The sequence below is a fragment of the Brachycentrus maculatus genome, unplaced genomic scaffold (genome assembly GCF_059751285.1).
Source record: "Brachycentrus maculatus isolate JH-2025_06_01 unplaced genomic scaffold, ASM5975128v1 h1tg000303l, whole genome shotgun sequence".
NCBI lineage: Eukaryota > Metazoa > Arthropoda > Insecta > Trichoptera > Brachycentridae > Brachycentrus > Brachycentrus maculatus.
In genome coordinates, this window is record NW_028281053.1 from 1,056,046 (window position 1) to 1,077,754 (window position 21,709).

The 21,709-nt window shown below is 36.0% G+C and overlaps 2 protein-coding genes across 6 annotated transcripts in view; one reads left to right on the plus strand and one right to left on the minus strand.

The window, feature by feature from the left end:
- The window catches only part of kto (mediator complex subunit kohtalo), a 62,965-nt gene that overhangs the window by 14,926 nt on the left and 26,330 nt on the right, over positions 1-21,709 (minus strand). For 2 of the 5 annotated variants that reach the window (XM_088267719.1, XM_088267716.1), the window contains exons 23-37: positions 21,015-21,109; positions 19,450-19,558; positions 18,420-18,622; positions 17,123-17,275; positions 14,122-14,265; positions 13,306-13,447; positions 12,714-12,755; positions 8,246-8,428; positions 7,427-7,514; positions 6,799-6,998; positions 4,978-5,136; positions 3,462-3,645; positions 2,320-2,504; positions 1,210-1,420; positions 396-479 (exon numbers count right to left, since the gene is read on the minus strand). In XM_088267719.1, coding sequence (XP_088123845.1) covers positions 396-479; positions 1,210-1,420; positions 2,320-2,504; positions 3,462-3,645; positions 4,978-5,136; positions 6,799-6,998; positions 7,427-7,514; positions 8,246-8,428; positions 12,714-12,755; positions 13,306-13,447; positions 14,122-14,265; positions 17,123-17,275; positions 18,420-18,622; positions 19,450-19,558; positions 21,015-21,109 — 2,182 coding nt within the window. The remainder of the gene's footprint in view (positions 1-395; positions 480-1,209; positions 1,421-2,319; positions 2,505-3,461; positions 3,646-4,977; positions 5,137-6,798; positions 6,999-7,426; positions 7,515-8,245; positions 8,429-12,713; positions 12,756-13,305; positions 13,448-14,121; positions 14,266-17,122; positions 17,276-18,419; positions 18,623-19,449; positions 19,559-21,014; positions 21,110-21,709) is intronic. The other 3 variants (XM_088267718.1, XM_088267721.1, XM_088267720.1) reach the window with 3 other exon arrangements.
- On the plus strand, positions 14,693-16,305 carry LOC148304823 (tubulin beta chain-like). Its single transcript, XM_088267727.1, has 2 exons — positions 14,693-14,879; positions 14,961-16,305. Exons 1-2 carry the CDS (start codon positions 14,823-14,825, stop codon positions 16,239-16,241), a joined length of 1,338 nt encoding a protein of 445 aa, XP_088123853.1. The 5' UTR covers positions 14,693-14,822; the 3' UTR covers positions 16,242-16,305.

A 21,709-nucleotide genomic window follows, 5' to 3' on the forward strand; every position in this document is an offset into this window, starting at 1 on the left:
GTGACAACTGTCGTCGAAAGAAAGCGATTCAGTTGGATGGCTTCGCATGCCTTATGATATAATATTAGAGTGAAAAATCTGTTTTGAGCTCCTTTAAATTGTATTTGCGACCTTCAGTATGGTAGCTAAACGTGCTAACCACTACACTATGGATTTCAGGTTAGCGAATTTAAATATAGGATTTAATCCAAAAAAAGAGATTATCAATATAAATACTACAAACCGTTTCAAAATAATGAAACCAGTGAAAGCAATTGATAAATTGAATATATATTTCAAATCTGTTTTTTTGACAAGTTTTGCTTGGAAAAATCTTTCAAAACTCATTATCATTGCTCAAATTAACAAACTTCTATTATATTATTAAAATATTAATTTTAAATGATCAATCTTACCTGTTTTTTATCAATGCTGTCAAATCCAGTGATCTTGTTTCCCTTGGTGTCCATCAAACACCCAACTGGCTCGCAAGCAATGACCTAAACAGTCAACATCCATTAGCACAAACAAGAAAATGTGTGCGTGTGCAGGTCACATATGTAGTACGTGCCAAAAGTGAAACATTTTTTAGATTCAAGTTTTTAAGAGAACTTATGATGGGTAAGGCCTTTTTTATAATCTTTTAATAATAACATGAATTCAGCCACAGTTATCCTGCAAAAAGGGTTGCCAATATTAAATAAAAATAGACCTGTATTAGTCAAGTACTTAATTAAGTACTAAGGGTGAGAAAAAATTACCAACCATGTATTTTAACGCAACATAATGTTATTTTTTACTGTATTACATTTGGGTTAGTTCAACCCTTTTTTTAATATTTTGAGTGTGTCCAAATACTTGTTCACAAATCTGGATTATCTCCAATTAGGAGTTACTTTTTCCATTATTTTATGACATCTCAACATAGATGAAGAAGAATATGGAAGACTGGGCATTTACAGGACTTACAACCGTCTTAGGTTTGGGTAAGTGATCACTATACACACATGTAACATTAACCAATTCTACCCATGATTGACAACCACACTACTCAAATTCTTGAAACATCTAGATATATTGATCAAACTTGTTACACAGTATGCGTAATAGCCATCTATAGTGGGATGAGGAAAGTTTTTGTAAAATATTTGTAAAAGCATCTTTATGCTTATGTGTATTAAATAAAATTACTTTAAAAAAATATCATTTAATTTGAGTCAGTAAACAAACCTCCATAGTGATCTTAGGTAGGGGTAGCAGTTGCCGGATGACTTGCATCTCGGCACCGTGCCTCTCCCCGACTTCTTTCTTGAGCTTCTTCATCAGATTCTGGTACTGCTTCCGGTTTTCGTCTCCCGTGGGTCCACCACTATTGCTGTCCGAGGCCAGGGTCCAGTGCACCAGGGTGGCCAGCATGTCCATCACCGTTGTGAATAGAGACCTGGCCGAATAAAATAAAGACTTATATATATTGAAACTTGAGAAAAACACGATCAAGTATGCCAAATACTTGAAAGTGGTCAGGTTAGGAGTCGAAACAATCGGCGGGTATGTATGAGGAGATGCATGAACGTGGAAGAGGCAAAGAATGTTTGCAAGGACAGAATCGTTTGGTGTTCTATTCTCTCTGCCTACCCCTGCGGAGAAGCAGGGTGATGGTTAGTTAGAATATGGTGAAATCTTTTATTTATCTAATACATTATTCCGCAAAGTGTGTGCCCCGGCACACTGGTGTACCGTGGTGATTAGTTGGAGTGCCACGGAAAAAGTCTAGTTTTGTGAAAATAACACAATTGCTCCAAATTTTTATTACCTGTGCTCAGTTAAGTACGCTTACATTTTGCATTAAACATAATGTGTTAAATATGTTGCCATAATTTGGTAAATATGCACCTCTGAAATTTTTTCATTTGGTAGGTGTACCTTGAATAGAAAAGTTTGCTGAGCACTGATCTAATAGGTCTATAAATATCTATTTTAGAAATCATCAATATCGACCTCTTCCACCGTAATTGACATTGGAAATATTCTGAGGGTCTTAATATTACAACAGTTTTGGAAGCTCATTTATCAACAACGAAATTCTTTCCAGATCTACGGATGCACTCTCTCCTACGAGCTTCCTGTACACAAGACCGTGGCGATCTTTAAAACGACTTATCCACCCGTCTGATGCTGCGTACGCAGCGTAATTGGTGGATAGAAACATTCAATGTGATCTATTGTTGTACAAAATGAATTTGGGGTAGAAGAAATAAACGACACATCGGGGAAAAGGATTATTCAAGGAATAATGGATAGAGGTTTCACAGTAATAGAATATGTGAGTTTATATCTTACGAGTTGTTATTGTAGTCGATGACTCCGTGAGAGATGAGCTGCACCAGCAGTATCGCCCAGTCCGTGGTGACGGTAGCGTTCCTCTGGATGGTGTCAAACATCCCCCCGAGTAGGGAGAAGCGCAGCTGCAGGCCGTCGGTCATCTGCTCTCGCAACGGGAACTCTTCCACAGCGCCCTGACGCTCCTGAAACCACCCAGAATAATGTAAACAATTCTTTATTTTTTGCCTGTTAGTCCCAAGTGCATAGAGCGCGGTACTGCGATCGTACTGAAGCAATTGTCAGTTGTCGTTTTTTTATTTGAAGGCGAGGCGATCAGTCTAGAGCTTCAGGAACAAGTCCAAGGTGACACTAAATATAATAAATATTATAGTGAAAACCAATAATATTTATTTTGACCCTTATGGGAATCAAACCCGAGGCGCTAACCTTTGTACTACGGAGGAAGACATGATTGGATTCTGATTTTACTCATGCATGGGCAATGTAGTACAATAGTACATCTGAAGTTTGTGAGAAATGGCCGTATAAATTGAACACATTTGCAATATTTAGCACACACTCTGCAGCTAACCTTGTATGATTGGAGCTGTGGCGTAATTGGGTAGACGCTCGACTGCGAAACTAGCGTCGCGGGTTCGATTGCAAAATGAATTCAAGAAAGATTTATTTTCAATTGGTCCGGGTGTTTGTGATGTATTTTTCACATTTACCTTCCCTATCCTTACTATCCCACCTGCAGACAAGCATCTAAAATAGACACTTTGCGGGTTATTCCTTTTTAAAAAATTAATAATAATTGCGCCGATACCATGATCAAAGATAGAGTCTCTTCATATAAAATGTAGAGCTATACACTGCAAATATCTTCTTCTTAATATATAATATATTCTCCCGAATATCTTCTTCTTTTCAGCCCGAATTCGTCCACTGTCGAACATGGTTCCTGCTGCCATCCTACTACTTCTACGCTCCGCATATCGTCTCTCTAACTTAATCCCACAGTCAAACACTGATTATTAGATTGTACTTAATTATATTTTATTATTAAAACCACATAAAAATAAGACTTGTGACAATTGTTTTGCCTTGTTATGGCATTTTCAAAGTAATGTATATATATAAGCAACAATTAGTAGTACCTCCTTGGCAGTCTGCAGGAAGTGAGAGAGTTGCGTGTGCAGGGACGTGAGGAGCCCTTCCTTCTGGTCGTCCTGGCCTCGGAGACAGGTCAGCACGAGCGCCAGGAAGGGCTGGTGACACAGGGCGGGGGAGGCTGCTCCGGTGGACCTTCGAGGGCCCCCGCTCGAACCACCCGATGATAATCTACAACGAGAAGCGAATGCTAACATAATTACGGGCATATTGATTTATGAACGAGTTCTGTTGCTAGGGACCAATGAATATACTTATATGGTTCTAAAAACAAAGTGAAAAGATTAATATTTTTTTCTTTTTCTTGAAAACAACTAATTTTTGTAATCGCGTAAAAATGTACATTTTTTAATGATATCAAAGTTTTACATAACTTACTTTTTACAGAAAAAAAAATTGGTTGAATGTGTTTCTTTTCTCGTTTCTCTTATATAATCTCTTATATATCTTAAGTATTTTGTAACTTTTATTTTATAATATTACAACTAATTATAAGACATAAATGATCATTTAATTCTAAATTTCGATATATAACTTATTGAAAAAAAAAACATAATATGAAACATACTGTCCAAAATGTATCTGATACCTTTATGAATCTTTTACTTTTTACGTTAGATCTGACGGATCCGGTATTTTTCGCTCGAGTACTGAAAGCCGATTTATTGGATCTTGGTAACCAAAGGGTTAATTAAACTTTGCCTACTTAATCAAACTTTATCTTAACCTTACGTGAAATAAAACAATAAAAGGAAATTTATATGAGAACATTTTAAGAATAAAACAAAACGAGCATATTAGCCCATATTTCGATATATTTCTCAAAATACTACGGTAAATGCTTGTTTATTGAAATGAGAATAATTAGAATATTGCCATAATTTAAAAAATATGACTGAATTTTAGTTGATGGTTTCATACAAAACTCTGGATGATTAAAACAAATATACCCCAAAATTTTAAATAAAATTATGTTTATTTATTATTTTCTTATGTTTGGGAAAAAACATTGTGTTAGAAAATGATGCGGAATGCATCAAAACACATCGCTCACTCCTTTCAAGAACGTCATATTTCAAAAATTGTCAATTTTCACTTGTGCATGTTTTCGGAATGCCCAGAAAATGTATTATATCCCAGCAAAAGAGGCATATTTTTAACTGAATATTTACCCGCTACAGGGCAGTAAGTGTTGTTTTTGCATTTTGAAGAAAGGGCATTGTTTAATTATTTTTTTAAATGAACTAAATATTTTTCAAATGGAGAAAAAACCTTCAGGTTTTACCTAAAAAGATCTGTTGTACAGTAAAAAGTTCAATAAGTGGCTTGATATTTATTTTTTAATACATTGTATCATATTTTTTAATTTTAAAAACGTTCTCCTGAAAAATCAAGTTTTTTGATTTATGACGTTCTTGAAAGGAGTGAGTGATATGTCACAATGGATTTTAAGAAATAGTGGTACTTAAAATAAGTAAAATTGAATACTAATATTTTGTTTACCCCTGGGCCCCCTTGTATCCAGTGGGGCTCTTGTCGTTGCGCCCCCCTTCCAGTAGTTGGCCGGCCACTTTCAGCACGCGGCCCTGCACCGGGGGCAGCCGGGACACCAGCGGAGCCACCAGCCAGATGGAGTTACTGCGCCTCTTCTCCATTGCTTGTCTATTTGAAAAAGGGTAATAAAAATATATTTGAAGTCGTCTAAACACTAGCAAATTATTTTATGTATTAAATGTAGACTCAAAAACTCAGTGTTTGATTTAACATTTAATACATGAATTAGAAATAAGGTAATAATGCAAGGCTGAGATAAGCATTATCGATAAAAGTAAGAAGCAGAGGAAGACCGAGAAAAAAAAGGCACGATCAGGTATGCCAAATACTTGAAAGTGGTCAGGTTAGGAGTCGTAACAATCGGCGGGTATGTATGAGGAGATGCATGAACGTGGAAGAGGCGTAGAATGTTTGCAAGGACAGAGTGGTGTGGCATTCTATTCTCTCTGCCTACCCCTGCGGTGAAGCGGCGTGATGGTTAGTTAGTTTTATTTTTATTTTTAAGAAAGGTGTGTTGAGATGGTTTGGACATGTGGAACGTATGAGTGAGGAAAGAACGGTCAAACAAATTTATGAGGTGAATGTAGTGGGAAAAGAAGCAGAGGAAGACCGAGGAAAACTTGGCACAATCAGGTATGTCAAATACTTGAAAGCGGCCTGGTCAGGAGTCGTAATAATCGTCGGGTATGTATGAGGAGATGCATTAATGTAGAAGAGGCGAAGAATGTTTGCAAAGACAGAGTGGTGTGGCGTTCGATTCTCTCTGCCTACCCCTTCGTGAAGCGGCGTGATGGTTAGTTAGTTACATTAATTAAAATGGAGTTCCACAAATTAAATGCCAAGTCTATAAATAAGTAGCATATTATGTTAACTCTGAGCCTGTAGTGCAGATTTTCGTGTTTATAAAATACTTTATTATCCAATACATTGCAATTTTTTCAAAATTTAAAATTCACAAAGGAAAAAAGTTTATTTTCTGTTCATTTTGAATTTCACCTTCAAAGGTACTCTAAAATTGTTATTGAGGATGTAAAAATTTATTGTAATTTAATAACACACTCTATTGACCTTAATAAACTAAAAAAGGAACTTAATGATTAAAAGAACAAAATAAAGTCTTAAGATAATGGGCATTCAAATTTATTTTTTAATTCATCAGTATTTAAAAACAGACTGAATGATTGGTTATACCTTTTTTACTTACGTGTTTTCATACTAATTTAGTATTTGGTGTCGAGATGAACTGAGACTGTGATATCAAGGGTGTCTCGAAGGCTTGCGGTTAACTTTACGTGGGCATCAATAACTCTTTTTTTATTTTATTTCAGTAGACAATTCTATTAAGCTATATGATGAATCAAATAAAAAATATTGAGTTTTTTAATTCATCATTTTATTAGAATATCAAAAGTCATTCAATTGATTAATTCAATAGAATAAGTAATCGTCAAAATTAGATGAGTTAGTTAAAACTTAAGCCCGCTTCATAGTGTAATGGTCAGAATGCTCGGCTACTGTTCTGGAGGTCCTGGGTTCGATTCCCAGGGGGGGTCAAATTAATATAAGTGATTTTTTCACTGTAATATTTATTCAATATCCAACCCTGGACTTGTAGTACCTGAAGCGGAGGGCTGATCACCTTTCCTTCATGTGTTAACGATCAATAAAACACTGAGTTGATATGATGCAGTGCCCTATGGACCATCGGGTGCGGATAAGAGTTTGAAATAAGAAAATTTAATAAGTTAGTAAAAAGTTAAGCCCGCTCACATTTCCTTGGAGTCTGGCAGTCCCGTGGTAGATCCGCCAGACGATGGGCCCTGGGGCACCGGGTTGACATGGAAGACGTCAATGGCCGCCCTGGCTACAGTGTCCAGCCACTGGTTGAGCTCTGGACTTCCCGGCACAAACTGCTTGAACATGAGCATCAGGTCCAGCCAGGACACGCGAAGAGACCATTGTTCCAAGTTCTGAAATAAGACAGATGACTGAATTGTTTTATCCATGATGAGAAGTGAAATTGTAAACAAAAATTTATATAGTATCTACGTATAATGCCCACCACCGTATTGTAATGGTCAGCACGCTCGGCTACCGTACTGGAGGTCCCGGGCTAAGCTCCAAGGGAGGGTCAAATAATTTAAGTGATTTTTTCCCTCTAATATTTATTCAATATTACCCTGGACTGGTACCTGAAGCGGAGGGGTGATCACCTTTCCTTCATGTGTTAATGATCAAGATAACACTGCGTTTATACGATGCAGTGCCTTACGCACCATTGGGGTGCGGATAAGGGTTTGAATGAATGAATGAATGTATAATAACGTAACAAGTATATGTTTTTTTTATATATTTATTTTATTTGACTAGTGTCAGGAAAAGGTCTGTATTTAAATACCTCCAATATTCGACTGATGATGGTCTTCTGATCCAAGTCAGGTTGGTTGTGATTAGCTGAATCCGGGTAGCAGATCATGTGGAGCAGTCTGGAAGGAAAATATAATTTTTAATGTATACATTATCATTATTGACCATTAAACATAACATAAATCCATTAAAAACAATACAGTAAGAATATTAATGAGAGGTTAACCAACGTTTGCAGAGATGTATAATAAATGAAATCAATAAGTTTAGTACTGTGTCATACTACGTCATTTAGCATATTTAATAGAAAATGGTACAAGTAAATCATAAAAAATATAAGGTTTACTGATAATTATTTTGTCAGCACGCTCGGCTACCATTCTGGAGGTCCCGGGTTCGATTCCCAGGGGGGTCAAATAAGTATATGTGATTTTTTCACTCTAATATTTATTCCATATTACCTTGGGTACCAGTACCTGAAGCGGAGGGCTGATCACCTTTCCTTCATGTGTTAACGATCAAGATAACACTGCGTTTGTATGATGCAGTATCCTATGCACTATTGGGGTGCGGATAAGGGTTTGAATGAATGAATGAATGATAATTATAAAGATGTGATAATAATAACAGAGTTTCTCCTTTACTGGTAGGATTAATCATCTAACTTTTTATTAGAAAAATTTGTCCATGTTTGAATTGATAAAATAAAATGGTAACAAATTTCATCACAAATATTACAAAACAGTACATACTCTGCCTTAACACCAGCAAAATAGATAATAAATAAATAGCGGTCAGACTGGAAGTCGTGGTCAAAGAGATTTTGATTTAAAAATTAAGTTTTGCATACCTTTGTGCTTGTTTAGGGGTCAACATGGAATCCAACAGCATGTCTGGCTGACAGAGTTCGTCCGGGCACTGCAGGCACTTCTGCATCACCCACTCCTCCCCACATATCTCCGCAAGCACGTGACGAGCGAACTCACTGAGAGACATGGAACTATCCATGGACGTGAGAGACGACTGATTTTGTCTGTGGATTTCAAAAATTACTATGTTCATGGATGGGGCCTTTTTCTGAGGTTTTTGCCAGAGATAAATAGACAATGAAAAATTTTTTTTTGAATATATTGTCAATAAAAGCTCCGTACATTGCAATTTAAGAAAATAATTTTAAAATTCCATTTTTAAATTAGGTGGGATCGCAATGAAGAATTTATGTAATAATAAACTCTTTACTTTTAATTAAAAAAGTAAATATTTAGCTGCTCCGCAGGGGTAAGCAGAGAGAACCTTTCCATTCCCATTAGTCATTACTGACGCTTGACATCATATTTAATAACAAATGAGAAAGTGAATACATAAAATTAAATATTTGATTAAAATTTTGATTGTGAGATAAAAATGAAATAATATCCACAATTCATCATAAAGCTATTTAAAAAAAAGGAAACTATCTACTGAAATTGTTTAGGTCAGAAACTCAAGATTCACAGAGTGCAAAGGGTTATCTTTACTTTCATAGAACAGTGGATAGGGCACTACATTAAATAAAATCAGTTACTGATTATAATTATTGTATGAAGTAATAAATTTAGACATTTGGCCATATTTAAATATAGGTGTGATATGTATATCAAAAAAGATAAAAATAATTATCATAAAAAAGAAAAGTCCATCTTTTGTTTCCAGACTTTAAAATCATTAGAAATAATAAATATATAAGGATTTCTTTACAATGAAATAATAAATCATGTTGGTATATTACGTGAGTGGCCCACACCTATGTATGTGTGAGTGTATCTGTACAGGGGAATATTTTACACATACGGTAACACAACAACCAAGCAGTAACACAAGCCTTCAAATTTGTTATAGACAATTCACATTCAGTATCCAACAAGAGATGCTTATTTCCATACAAATCTAGGGATTATTGATCATTTTCCATACAAAAGTCGGAGTATGAATATAGTTGTTAAAGGCAAAGAAAAAATAAACAGTATATCTAGTAGATATATCGCACTTATGGGTATCGCGCCTATCAGAGTGATGAGGGCCGAATAAAATGTTTTATTGTTGGATACTGAAAGAATAAAGAAATAAACCTTAACCAAATATTACAAAAAAGTTACAGAAAATGTGAAAAATTTGTAAAGGCAACCGCATCATGCTTACCATATTGGGGATAATTTTGCGACATCTCTGTCTCATAAAACAAGCTGCTATAGAACAGCTCTGATGCACGCCGATTAAACACAATAGCACTTAAAATCTAAGAAATTACTTATACTAAAACGGTACTAGAAAATAATACACAAAAACATACTATGTATGAGGTAAGACTCACACATGAGACTAGAGCATTGAGGGTACTTAAACAGTTGGGAAATTGTGATTTCAGTAGTCATTTTACCTGCTTTGTTGGAAGATAAATAAATAGATAGTTGAAGAAAAAAATTAAGTTATTATGTAATTGAATATGGAATGTGGCTAACCAAAAGAGTACTGTAGAACGGGGCTACTTGAACTCTGATGTGTTACTTGAGCCCACTACAAAAAAAAAATCTGTATTTGGTCTACAATAACGAACGTATCGTGACAATAAGTGTCACCTGTCAGGGAAACAATAAATTATGTTGACTATTTCATTATTGTAGACCAAATACAGATCTAAATATTTTTTTTGTACTGGGCTCAAGTAACACATCAAAGTTCAAGTAGCCTCGTTCTACGGTAACAAAAAAGGAGTAATAAATGACTACTTTTCAGAAAATGCCTCAAAGCATAATAACATAATTAGGTAGTCATGTGGACTAATGCAATACTATTTGCTTATAAAGTAACTTCCTTGACTAACCCCTTCCCCTTACTTTCCCCTCTCCTTATTTATAGAACAATTTTATATTTTAGTTACTATACAGACCTGAATGATGGAAGATTAACTTCTGAAACATGTAGTCTATAATAAAACTCAAGTGGTAAAAAACGAAGTGTTTTCTTTAATCATTGTAAAGTATACAAACATGACTACTTAACAAGGTTATAGTACTTTGTCTTCTGAAAAGTGACCATTTGTCAGTCACTTGTTTTGGTAGACAACAGTTTATATGTTGTACTCATAACTGTAATATCGTTTTAACACAAAAAAATAATGGTAATATATCAATATATACTTTCTTTATTGAGTCAGTCGTTATAAATCTCTGATATTGTATTAAAATGAAAAATAAAATGTGGTTTTATGATACAAGAGAATTTGTTTTTATGGCTATACCTACAAATCACATTGGATAAATGGGGAAAAAAGCACATTAGTGGAAGTTGAGAATGGGTATTTTTGCCAAATATAGGAAATAAAATATATTGTATTTTAGTCACTTGCAAGTTAACTATTATTATTATTTTGTAAATGAAATCGAAAATAACAAAGAGTTGATCAGCTCAATAAATATAAAAATAATTAATTAAGAGATTTTTTAAATTGATTAATTAGTTGTTTAAAAAGACATTTATTGATTACATATTACAAAAAACAAGATTTTTTTATCGATATATTAACAGGGATGAAAAGTTGTTGATGAGAATATGGAAGCTGTACTTACAGCCTGTCAGTTTTAGCAGATAAATATGAATATTGTGTACGTAGATTAGGTGAAATAAAATAAAAAAAACACACAGTTAATAAGGAAAAAGTTAAACAAGTTTCCTGAAATTGAAAAAAAATATTAAACACAAGAATTCCTATTCATCTAAAACATTGACTAGAGTGAAAGGTCAATCATCTCACGAAGCATTTAATACACTGTACAAATGAAGTAAAGGTAATCAAAAACCAACAGCATACTATAGAGACAACCCAAAAATGTAGGTGGTTTCGTCGTGTGGAAATACTTATACAGATGATACTAACATCGAAAGAGGAGTGATAAAGAGAAGCCTGCAAGGGACTTGATGGTTATCGCAAACACAAAGCATATAGGTGAGCGCAAGCAGTGATCGGGACATGTGAAGTGGTGTGAATCTTCCAACACGGAGCCGTTCCATAGACAAAATGTCAGCCACAAATATTCAGAAGGGATTTGACCATTTGTTACTCGTAACTGTGACTGTCAACCATAGAACCATGAGAAATGACAGCAAAAATATCGCCAACAATTGAGTATGCAGCCTAGCTTATAAGAATCGAGTGTATTTTACAGTCTGTCAAAAAAGAATATCAGAATTTCTAATTTCTATAATGGCAACACCAAATATTGTGCCATTGAATTTTGAGTCCCCCATCTAAGCATGTTTGTTTGAGTAGATACTTTGTTTTGTGGTCATTAATGGCAGTATTTCAATTTGAGAAATTAACTATACATGTCACAGAAATATTTAAGCCATAGGAACTACAAAAACGCTCTCAATTATTTTGTCATTTGCACTAGCAAATATTTCGGTGATGCACACTCAACATGAAGAATTATACTAGCCAATATAATTTACATGAATTTGGTCATCTCGTACCGTCATTCCTATTTCTCTGGTTTTTTTATACCAGAGCACCAAGAAAATTTTAAACATAACCGATTACTTTCATTAATATGTATCACTCTTTTAATAGGTGTGTTTAGTGACCCCCAGTCTAAGATTTCTAAGTGTAATAATAATAATAATAAAACCCTTATCTGCACCCCAATGGTGCATAGGGCACTGCGTAATACAAATGCAGTGTAATCTTGATCGTTACACATGAAGGAAAGGTGATCAGCCCTCCGCTTCAGGTACCAGTCCAAGGTAATATTGAATAAATAGTACAGTGAAAAAATCACTAATATTTATTTTACCCCCCCCTAGGAATCGAACCCGGGACCTCCAGAACGGTAGCCGAGCGTGCTGACCATTACACTACGGAGATGGACATAAATGTAATAATACACATAATTAATGTGTATACCACAAAATGTGTAGGCGAAAATTTGTAAATAAATTGATGAATTGCGAAAATATTGTTTAAATGTCATAAAACACGCTTATTTTAAATTGAATAGTCAGTAATTTTACATAATTCTTATTTCGAAAGACTACATTTTGAATAGAATCAACCGTACGAGTATGTTGGTACAGCTCCACATATAGAATAATATAAGTGCATTTCATTATAATATGGTTGACAGTATTGTAGGGGATATGTAACAACCCAACACCAACGTGTGAATGGGTACAGAGGAAGCCTCCACATGAACAGGGGGTGAGAGGGTGAAGGGACAGAATGAAGTGTTGCACATACACTGCGGCCGTGTGGGGTCATGTAGAAAATAAAAATCGGGACAAACCTAGGCGTTTTATGACCGTTGGATGATTCCAGATCTACCATCCTATAACCAAATCATTTCAAATTAAAACATAAACAAAGAACTGTGCCAAAATAAATGTGCCAAAAATTATAAATTTCATTTAACAAGCATACCTCTTCTCGAATGGCTACTCTGTACTTTTATATGCCCATACAAGTAAAACCTCAAGGTATTTCATAAACTAATATACTACGCTGAGAATTCTACTTTTTCAAGAGTAACAAATTCATTATGAGGTTTTACTGTATTGGCAATTGGATAATTAGAGAGGTGCGGTAATCTTATTACAGATATGAAACTTAATACAAAACTATCCAAGTATACCAAAATCGTTTGCCAGTACGTGAGCGGGTAGCAAACTGCTGGTCCTTGCTGATTTGGTCAATCAACACAGTTGGGGATCATGAGCATCAAAAAAGAGCCATTTGCGAGTGCTCAGTGATGCATCTGTGCATAATATATCATAGGAGAGGTGATGGCATCTGCTTCATACTTTCATTATGAAGAATAAATGCTGCGAAAGAATGATCAGTTTGTTTGCATTTAAGATAAAGGAAAAGTTATTACTTACGACATGAGATCCAAGTTAGTGTCTTGAGTGTTGGCATCGCTTGTGCCCAGGATGTGGGAGAGCTCGCAGCCACCTGAAGTTGGCTTTTTAGCAGAGCCAGTCGTTGATTTGCCATCCCTTGCTGTTGCCCAATCACCGACAACTAGATCATAGACAACATGGATTGGATCTTAGTAAATCTGGCAAACTCTATTGCGTAGGAGCATTCGGTCCCTATAATTAATTATTTGAAGTATCCTACCGGATTGCCAAATCATTCACGACTAGAATGAGGTAACAAGGATCAAATATCACTCGGGAAGTCTGTCAAACTCTATTGCGTAGGAGCATTCGGTCCATAAAACAATTGTTTGAAGTGTCCCTATAACCAATAATTTTAAGTTTAAATTTATTATGAAACAAATTAATATAAACCCTACCTAATGAATACTCAAAATCCTACCAAAGCTGTCAAATACTAATATCATTAATATATTATCACTTTTTTCATCAGTTTCATGCTCTTTCTTTGTGGCATAAGTGAAGTTTTTGATTCATAGTAAATAATTTGTATCACTTGTATGTATGGTGACATTTCACTATACATATTCAGGTCCCTACTTCAAATTGTAAATTATCAATCCTTATGTTATAAAATTTATCTTTAATTAACTATCAGTTTCAAACATAAATGTCGATAAATATTCTAAATTGATTATAATTAATTACTTTTAATTTAAATTTTATTCCGTTAAAATTGCTGTTTTTTTATGTCAATATAAAAATATTCAAGTGTATGTCAAGATAATAAAAAAGATTGGGAATCATAAAGATTACCTTGAATTGCCTTCAGTGTTGCCAGAAGCGGCCCCACTGCTATATTCTTGTGAGCTGCAGCCAATAGATGGCGATCACAGCTCAGACGAATGGAGTGGAGAGAGCCAGGGGCAGGATGAGGAGATGTAGAAACACTATATAGACCTGTAAAATCATAAGTGATGAGATATAAATAATAAAAATTAATTATTGTCTATATTTAAAAATAAAATATGAAATTCAAACGCCGGATTTAAGCCCGTGAGGGCCAACTTAAAAACAATATTACTTTATTAAACAAAGCAATATATTGAGTAACAATTAAACAGGTAATACAGGATACTAAGTACACTGCATGATTACTCGATGAGTTGATGTATTAATAAACTAAGTCTGAAACACAATGTAGATTTTTAAATACCTAAAATACTTAAAATTCAACTAGGTAGGAAACCCCATACACAAACAGGTAGGTTACAAATTTGAATAAAAAATCAGGAAAACCAGGAAATTTAGTTCTAATATTTAAAAATTCAAATCACCGTGGAAATTTTTCTGTTAGGAAAAAGTCTTATGTTTTTTCTTCATAAGAACAAAATCCACAGACCTTGGTGGTTGGTTTTTTAGTGCTCCAGATAATAGTTTTGCAAAATTTAAAATATTTTATCTTTATTTTAAGAACATTTTGGTTGGGACTTAATAATAGATATTCATTGGTAAAAATGCGTGAAATTGTCCATATTCAAGCTGGCCAGTGTGGGAACCAAATTGGAGCAAAGGTATACAAATATTAGATTTTTTTCAACTACAAGGGATAATTTAGAAAGTCATTATTTATTTTGTTATTTTTTTGTCAACAGTTTTGGGAGGTGATTTCTGACGAACACGGTATTGAGCCCACTGGGACGTACAGCGGAGATTCAGATCTGCAATTGGAGCGTATTAACGTGTACTACAATGAAGCTATCGCTGGAAAGTACGTCCCGAGAGCGGTTCTGGTAGATCTGGAGCCTGGCACCATGGACTCCGTTCGCTCCGGCCCATTTGGCCAAATCTTCCGTCCAGATAACTTTGTGTTTGGACAGTCGGGGGCCGGAAACAACTGGGCAAAGGGCCATTACACCGAAGGGGCAGAGCTTGTAGACTCCGTGCTGGATGTCGTGCGCAAGGAAGCTGAAGGTTGCGACTGCTTGCAAGGATTCCAGATGACTCATTCTCTGGGAGGAGGAACTGGCGCTGGACTGGGAACTTTGCTTATCTCGAAGATACGAGAAGAATACCCCGATCGCATCATGAATACATTCAGCGTGGTGCCTTCTCCCAAGGTATCGGATACGGTAGTCGAACCGTACAACGCCACGCTCTCCGTGCACCAGCTTGTAGAAAACACGGACGAATGCTTCTGCATCGACAACGAAGCCCTGTATGACATCTGTTTCAGAACTTTGAAACTGGCCACACCGACGTACGGTGATCTTAATCATCTCGTTTCCGCCACAATGTCCGGCGTAACCACCTGCCTCCGTTTTCCTGGTCAACTGAATGCGGATCTCCGCAAACTGGCTGTGAACATGGTTCCGTTCCCTCGCCTGCATTTCTTTATTCCCGGATTCGTCCCGCTTACTTCCCGAGGCAGTCAGCAGTACCGAGCGCTGACGGTTCCGGAGCTGACTCAACAAATGTTTGACGCTAAAAACATGATGGCTGCGTGCGATCCACGACACGGAAGATATCTGACAGTAGCGGCAATTTTCAGAGGAAGAATGTCTATGAAAGAAGTGGATGAGCAGATGCTTAACATCCAGAACAAGAATTCTTCATATTTTGCAGAGTGGATTCCTAACAATGTGAAGACTGCCGTATGCGATATCCCTCCGAGAGGATTGAAGATGTCCGCTACGTTTATAGGCAATTCCACCGCCATTCAAGAACTGTTTAAGAGAGTTTCGGAGCAGTTCACGGCGATGTTCAGGCGCAAGGCTTTCCTCCATTGGTACACGGGTGAAGGAATGGATGAAATGGAATTCACCGAGGCGGAGAGCAATATGAATGACTTGGTATCGGAATACCAGCAGTACCAGGAGGCCAGCGCTGAGGAAGAGGGCGAATTTGATGAGGAGGAAGAAGGTGGCGAAGATTAGATGACTCAAAATCAAGGATGAAAATTCTTCAAATAGAAATATAAAATGGTTATTACAAAAACGATTTTTCTTGTTTATTTATCTCCATAGAGAGTATAATTTTTCTCATTATTAGTTGCTTAACAGAAGTGATCTGTTTACCTATTATTTCAATTTGTTTATTTTCTGATTTATTAGTAAGTAAAGCTCGATACGCTAAATGTGAAAAACCAGTTCCTCTCATTTTAGTTTATGAGTTAATAAATTATAACCCATTAAAAATGTTTTTTTCAATACAGATGTTTTAAAAATATTTTTTGTTTTTATTATCGGGTGATCCCAGTTTCACACAATTTAAATATTTAAGCATTGGGTGCAAATTCATACAATTTGTATTTAAAAGTATTTTGCTTTCGCGGTGGTAGGCAGAGAGAGATCGCCACACCAATCTGTTTTGATTATTCTCACTCGTGATTACTTACAAGTATTTGAAATACTTCATCATGCCAAGTTATCCTCGATCTTCCTCTGCTCCCATTTCCAACATTCAACTTTGCCTCGTAATTTTATTTTACAGTTCTATCTTCACTCATTTGTTCCACATGTCCAAACTATCTCAATACGCCTTTTTAAATTTAATTGATAATCTCCAGCCTTGCATTCTTTTCTTATCACCATTTGAGTATTTATCATACACCGTTTTGCTGCACATTTGTCTGAAATATTGCATTTTAACTCCATGTTTCACTTCCATATATTATTTTTTATAAATCTATTTAAAGTAAAAATTGCGTTATATTCGGCCCAATACAGAATAAGAGAAATAAAAAGACGTGTCAGGGGGAACATTTTAATAAGGAAATTGTATTGACAGTAGGGTTGTATTTGATTGCGTGTATTACCAGGCTGGGGAGTCTCCACGGTCTTGAAGAGCCTCAGCAGGAGGTGGCAGGTGAGGCGGGCCCCTGCCTCCGCGCGGCCCTCGCTACCGCCCTTCAGCAAGCTGGGCAGGGCCACGCTGCATACGAACCCTTCCAGTGAAAAGCAGTGGCGGGCTAAAGGGAACACAGTTCAATATTAACTAAACTTTTGTTTTTTTTTTTAAAAAAAGGAATAATCCGCAAAGCTCCTAGTTTAAGAGGATCGTCTGCAGGCAGGATAGTGAGGATATCGAAGGTAAAAAGTTTGCCACTCTATGTCTTATTATTCAGTCTAAGTGTAGTATGTGTGCTGAAGCAAACATATTTTTTTTGTACCCTTATCCGCACCCCAATGGTGCATAGGGCACTGTGTCATATAAACGCAGTGTTATCTTGATTGTTTACACATGAAGGAAAGGTGATCAGCCCTCCGCTTCAGGTACCAGTCCATGTAAATATTGAATAAATATTACAGTGAAAAAATCACTTATATTTATTTTACCCCCCTTGGGAATCACACTACGGAGGCGGAAGCAAACATACCGCTTGTTTATTTATTTGGGATTTTTACAGCTATAACAATACAATATACAATAACAATTAATAAATCTACAGCCAATTACAAAAATCCACCGATAATGTTATTCTTATTATAATTAGTGATGAATGAAAGTAATGTTTGTGGTTGGGGTGAGTGTGTGTGTGTGTGTGTGTGTGTGTGGTGTGTGTGTGTGTGTGTGTGTGTGTGTGTGTGTGTGTGTGTGTGTGTGTGTGTGTGTGTGTGTGTGTGTGTGTATGTAAGAGGGTGTGTATGTGTGAATCATACATGAGTAAGTGAGCTTGTGCTACAGTGACGGGGTAACTTCTTAAGCTCTTGTGCTTGGAGAGGGATTTATACTGTTTAAAGTTTTTATTTATTTGACTCCCCCTCTGGGAATCGAACCCGGGTCCTCCAGTACAGTAGCCGAGCGTGCTGACCATTACACTACGGAGGCCGACTAAATGAAGGTGATTTTTTCCCTCTAATATTTTTTCAATTTACCCTGGACTGGTACCTGAAGCGGAGGGCTGATCACCTTTCCTTTGTGTGTTAAGGATCGAGATAATGCAGCGTTTATATGATGCAGTGTCCTATGCACCATCGGGTGCGGACAAGGGTTAGAAGAAGAAGAAGTTTTTTCTTCTTTGATTAACGTGTAAAAAATTCATTTAATTAGTTTTTTTAGGATTTTTTAGGATCTCACTGCAGTTTAAAATTGGGGTTTGTCAGTACACTCACCAATCAGGATGCAGGTGAAGACAGCCAGGGAGTTGTGCATGGACAGGTCCTGCACGTCCACCAGCTTCATGAGGTCCGGGTAGAAGGGGGCTTGGGGCAAACTGGAGCTGTTGCAGAGTCCCATGAGCGCCCCCAGCCACTCGGTAGACAGGCCCCCGCAGCAGGCCGTCATTTCACAGCAGGCGATGGCTATATCATTCACCCTGGAGACAAAATTTAAATAACAGTTTATCTCACAAACCAATTGTCAACCGACTGTCAAATTTATACACGTATCTTTTCAAGGTTGGTGCTAACTAAAAATCACATGGATTCAATTCTAGTCATACCATCTTGTGTCAGCGTACAAACTTTTCAGCCCAACTGTTATAGTCTATAGTACAATGTACAATGTCCGCCTCCGTAGTGTAATGGTCAGCACGCTCGGCTACCGTTCTGGAGGACCCGGGTTCGATTCCCAGGGGGGGTAAGAATAAATATGAGTGATTTTTTCACTGTAATATTTATTCAATATTACCCTGGACTGGTACTTGAAGCGGAGGGCTGATCACCTTTCCTTCATGTGTAAACGATCAAGATAACACTGCGTTTATATGACGCAGTGCCCTATGCACCATTGGGGTGCGGATAAGGGTTTTATTATATATATATATTACAATACTATCTAGAAGTGTTTTCAGAATAGAGTTTTGTACAATATGAAAAAAATAGAAAGTATTGAATAACACAATTGAATGTCGCATTCGTATGATTAAAGTTCGATTTGTATGTTTGAAGTTACAGAGTCTTGTCTTATAAATTCATACACTCGTGATAATCTCCACACATTACGCAATTGACGATACACAGAACAATTGTACGAAGGCTACATTGCTCGAAAAGGTATGTGTATGACGAGATTGATGGATTATCCTTTTACAAATGTGATTAACTTATGGAACACAAGTGTAACAAAATTTAGCCAAAATTAGAATCCCTTAAAGAATGTCATCAGGTAAAAACAAGAGACACATTTGTGTAAAAATATTACCTGTCATTATCAACCTCTCTGCAAATCGCTAAAATTGCAGAACAGACAAAACTGTTGCGATTATTAGGAGACTCCGATAGTTGGCGCGCCCATGAGGCATCTATTTTACCTGAAATAAAAAATATACATGATTTCACAATATGATACATATGTGATACTTCTAACCCTTATCCATACCCCATGGTGCAAGACACTGCATTGTATAGAATCAGTGTTGATTCTATACAATACAGTGCCCTATTTGGATCGTTCAATACACAAAGGAAAGGTGATCAGCCATGGTACCAATCCAGGGTAAAGTAAAAAAAAATAACTAAGTGAAGAATATTTGCTTGCACACTCCTTGAGAGTTGAAACCGGGACCACTGAAGTGAAGCATGGAGTTGGCAAAAGAAGGATGAAAGTAGACTGAATGCAGTCACAAAATGTGATCACTTAGTGATATGTATAAGGAAAAATTGCAAGTCTGAGATAAGCATTATAAATAAAATAAAGAAAGGTGTGTTGAGATGGTTCGGGCATGTGAATCAAATGCGTGAAGAAAAATCTGTTGGTATCTAACTCAATCTGAGATTACTTTACAGGAGAGAATAACAATATTATTATTTAACTACCAAGTGTATTTTATTCATTAGCAAATGATCCATTTATGAACTTTAATAAAAATGTACTTGGCATACAGAGTGACAAATACTGTATATTTAATAATTTGACCAGATTGTGCTAGATTCCTCACATACCAGACATTAACACAAGGACAATCAAGGCATTTCATAAAGCCGATCCAATATTGGCCTCATGCTAACAGTCATCCAAGCCAATTTTGAAGAAAATCCAATGGATTAAAACAGTTAATAAATTTTGGAGTCAATAGCTTCCTTCATCATTCGCATATTCTGGATTAGCTCGTCTATTAGCCTGTTGTAAATGCATATTCCTAGCCAGGTATTAAAATAGTGCATTACTGGTCGCACACATAAGGAATTGTAATATTAATAACTTCTTCTTTTAACCCTTATTCGTACCCAATGGTGCAAAAGGCACTGCATCGAATTGACGCAGTGTTATCATAATCATTACTTACATGAAGGCAAGGTCATCACCGCTTTAGGGACTAGTCCAGGGTAATATTTAAATAAAAATATTAGAGTGTAAGATCACTAATATTCATTTTCACCCCTCCCTGGGAATCGAACCCGGGACCTCCAGTGCGGTAGCTAAACACGCTTACCATAACACCACGGAGGCAGTCGGTGAAATATTAATATAGTCACAAAAAAATATTTACGTAAGTACCTACTCAAGTAGATAAAAACAACTGCATATCTTGGCAGCCATAAGGCAATATAACATCAAAATATTTATAATGGCAACACCAAAAGTAACTGTCAAAATTTTATAAATATATTCCAACTACCTACGCTACTGGCTTATGCATAAATGTTGTGTGAAATCTTGTTGGATTTTATAACTGGGATGTCTTATTGAACTGGCATCGCAATTGTCCTTGTGTAAATGCCGCATTATAGATAGGGATGAAAGGGAAGAAAGAAATCAAATCTCACCACCTCTTCTGGGGTTTGTGAACACTTCACTCAGGAACTGCGGATTGTACACGTAGTTGGTGGGCGTGGGCTGCAAGCCGGCATACAATACTTGTCTGAAAATTAAATTTAGATGCAACGTTATATTGAATTTGTGAAATTGGTTATTTTGTTGAAATAGACAAAATAAAAGTGCGGGTCTGTTGTTCTATTTTAGTTAGGCAAATCGTTTGCCTAATGTCTGAATTGGGCAAAATGAGTGAATATCAACTTGGGATTACCCAGGAAATACATAACATATACAAAGCTTGTTAATTTAAAACTGAATTTATTTATTTTAACAAATGAAAAACATATTACAATAAATGAAATACAGTGCAATACAAATTGTTTGAAAGTTTTTCATCAATTAGATGAGAACACAACAAGCTTACAGTAAAAATAAAGGTGCAGGTTAAATACATATATAAAGAATAGAAATTTGGTTGTAAAAAAAGGGTAATAACAATTAAAAGTAATGAAAAAAAAAAAAAATAACAAAATCACAAGAAAAAATTAAAAGTGAAATTAAACTATGCTACATAAGGTACTAAATTCAAGACTCTACCAGATTGGTGAAATCAATTTCAAATGGATTTCATCAATCTGGTAATAGATTGGTCAAAATTCGAAAAATATTTAAATTGAGGTAAACAGATAAAAAATCATCAATTGTC

Bases quoted from the DNA above. Each gene is read 5' to 3' on its own strand.
- LOC148304823 (XM_088267727.1), top strand. From the start codon at position 14,823: ATGCGTGAAATTGTCCATATTCAAGCTGGCCAGTGTGGGAACCAAATT. The intron at 14,880-14,960 runs GTATACAAATAT...TTTTGTCAACAG, and splicing joins GGAACCAAATTGGAGCAAAG to TTTTGGGAGGTGATTTCTGA.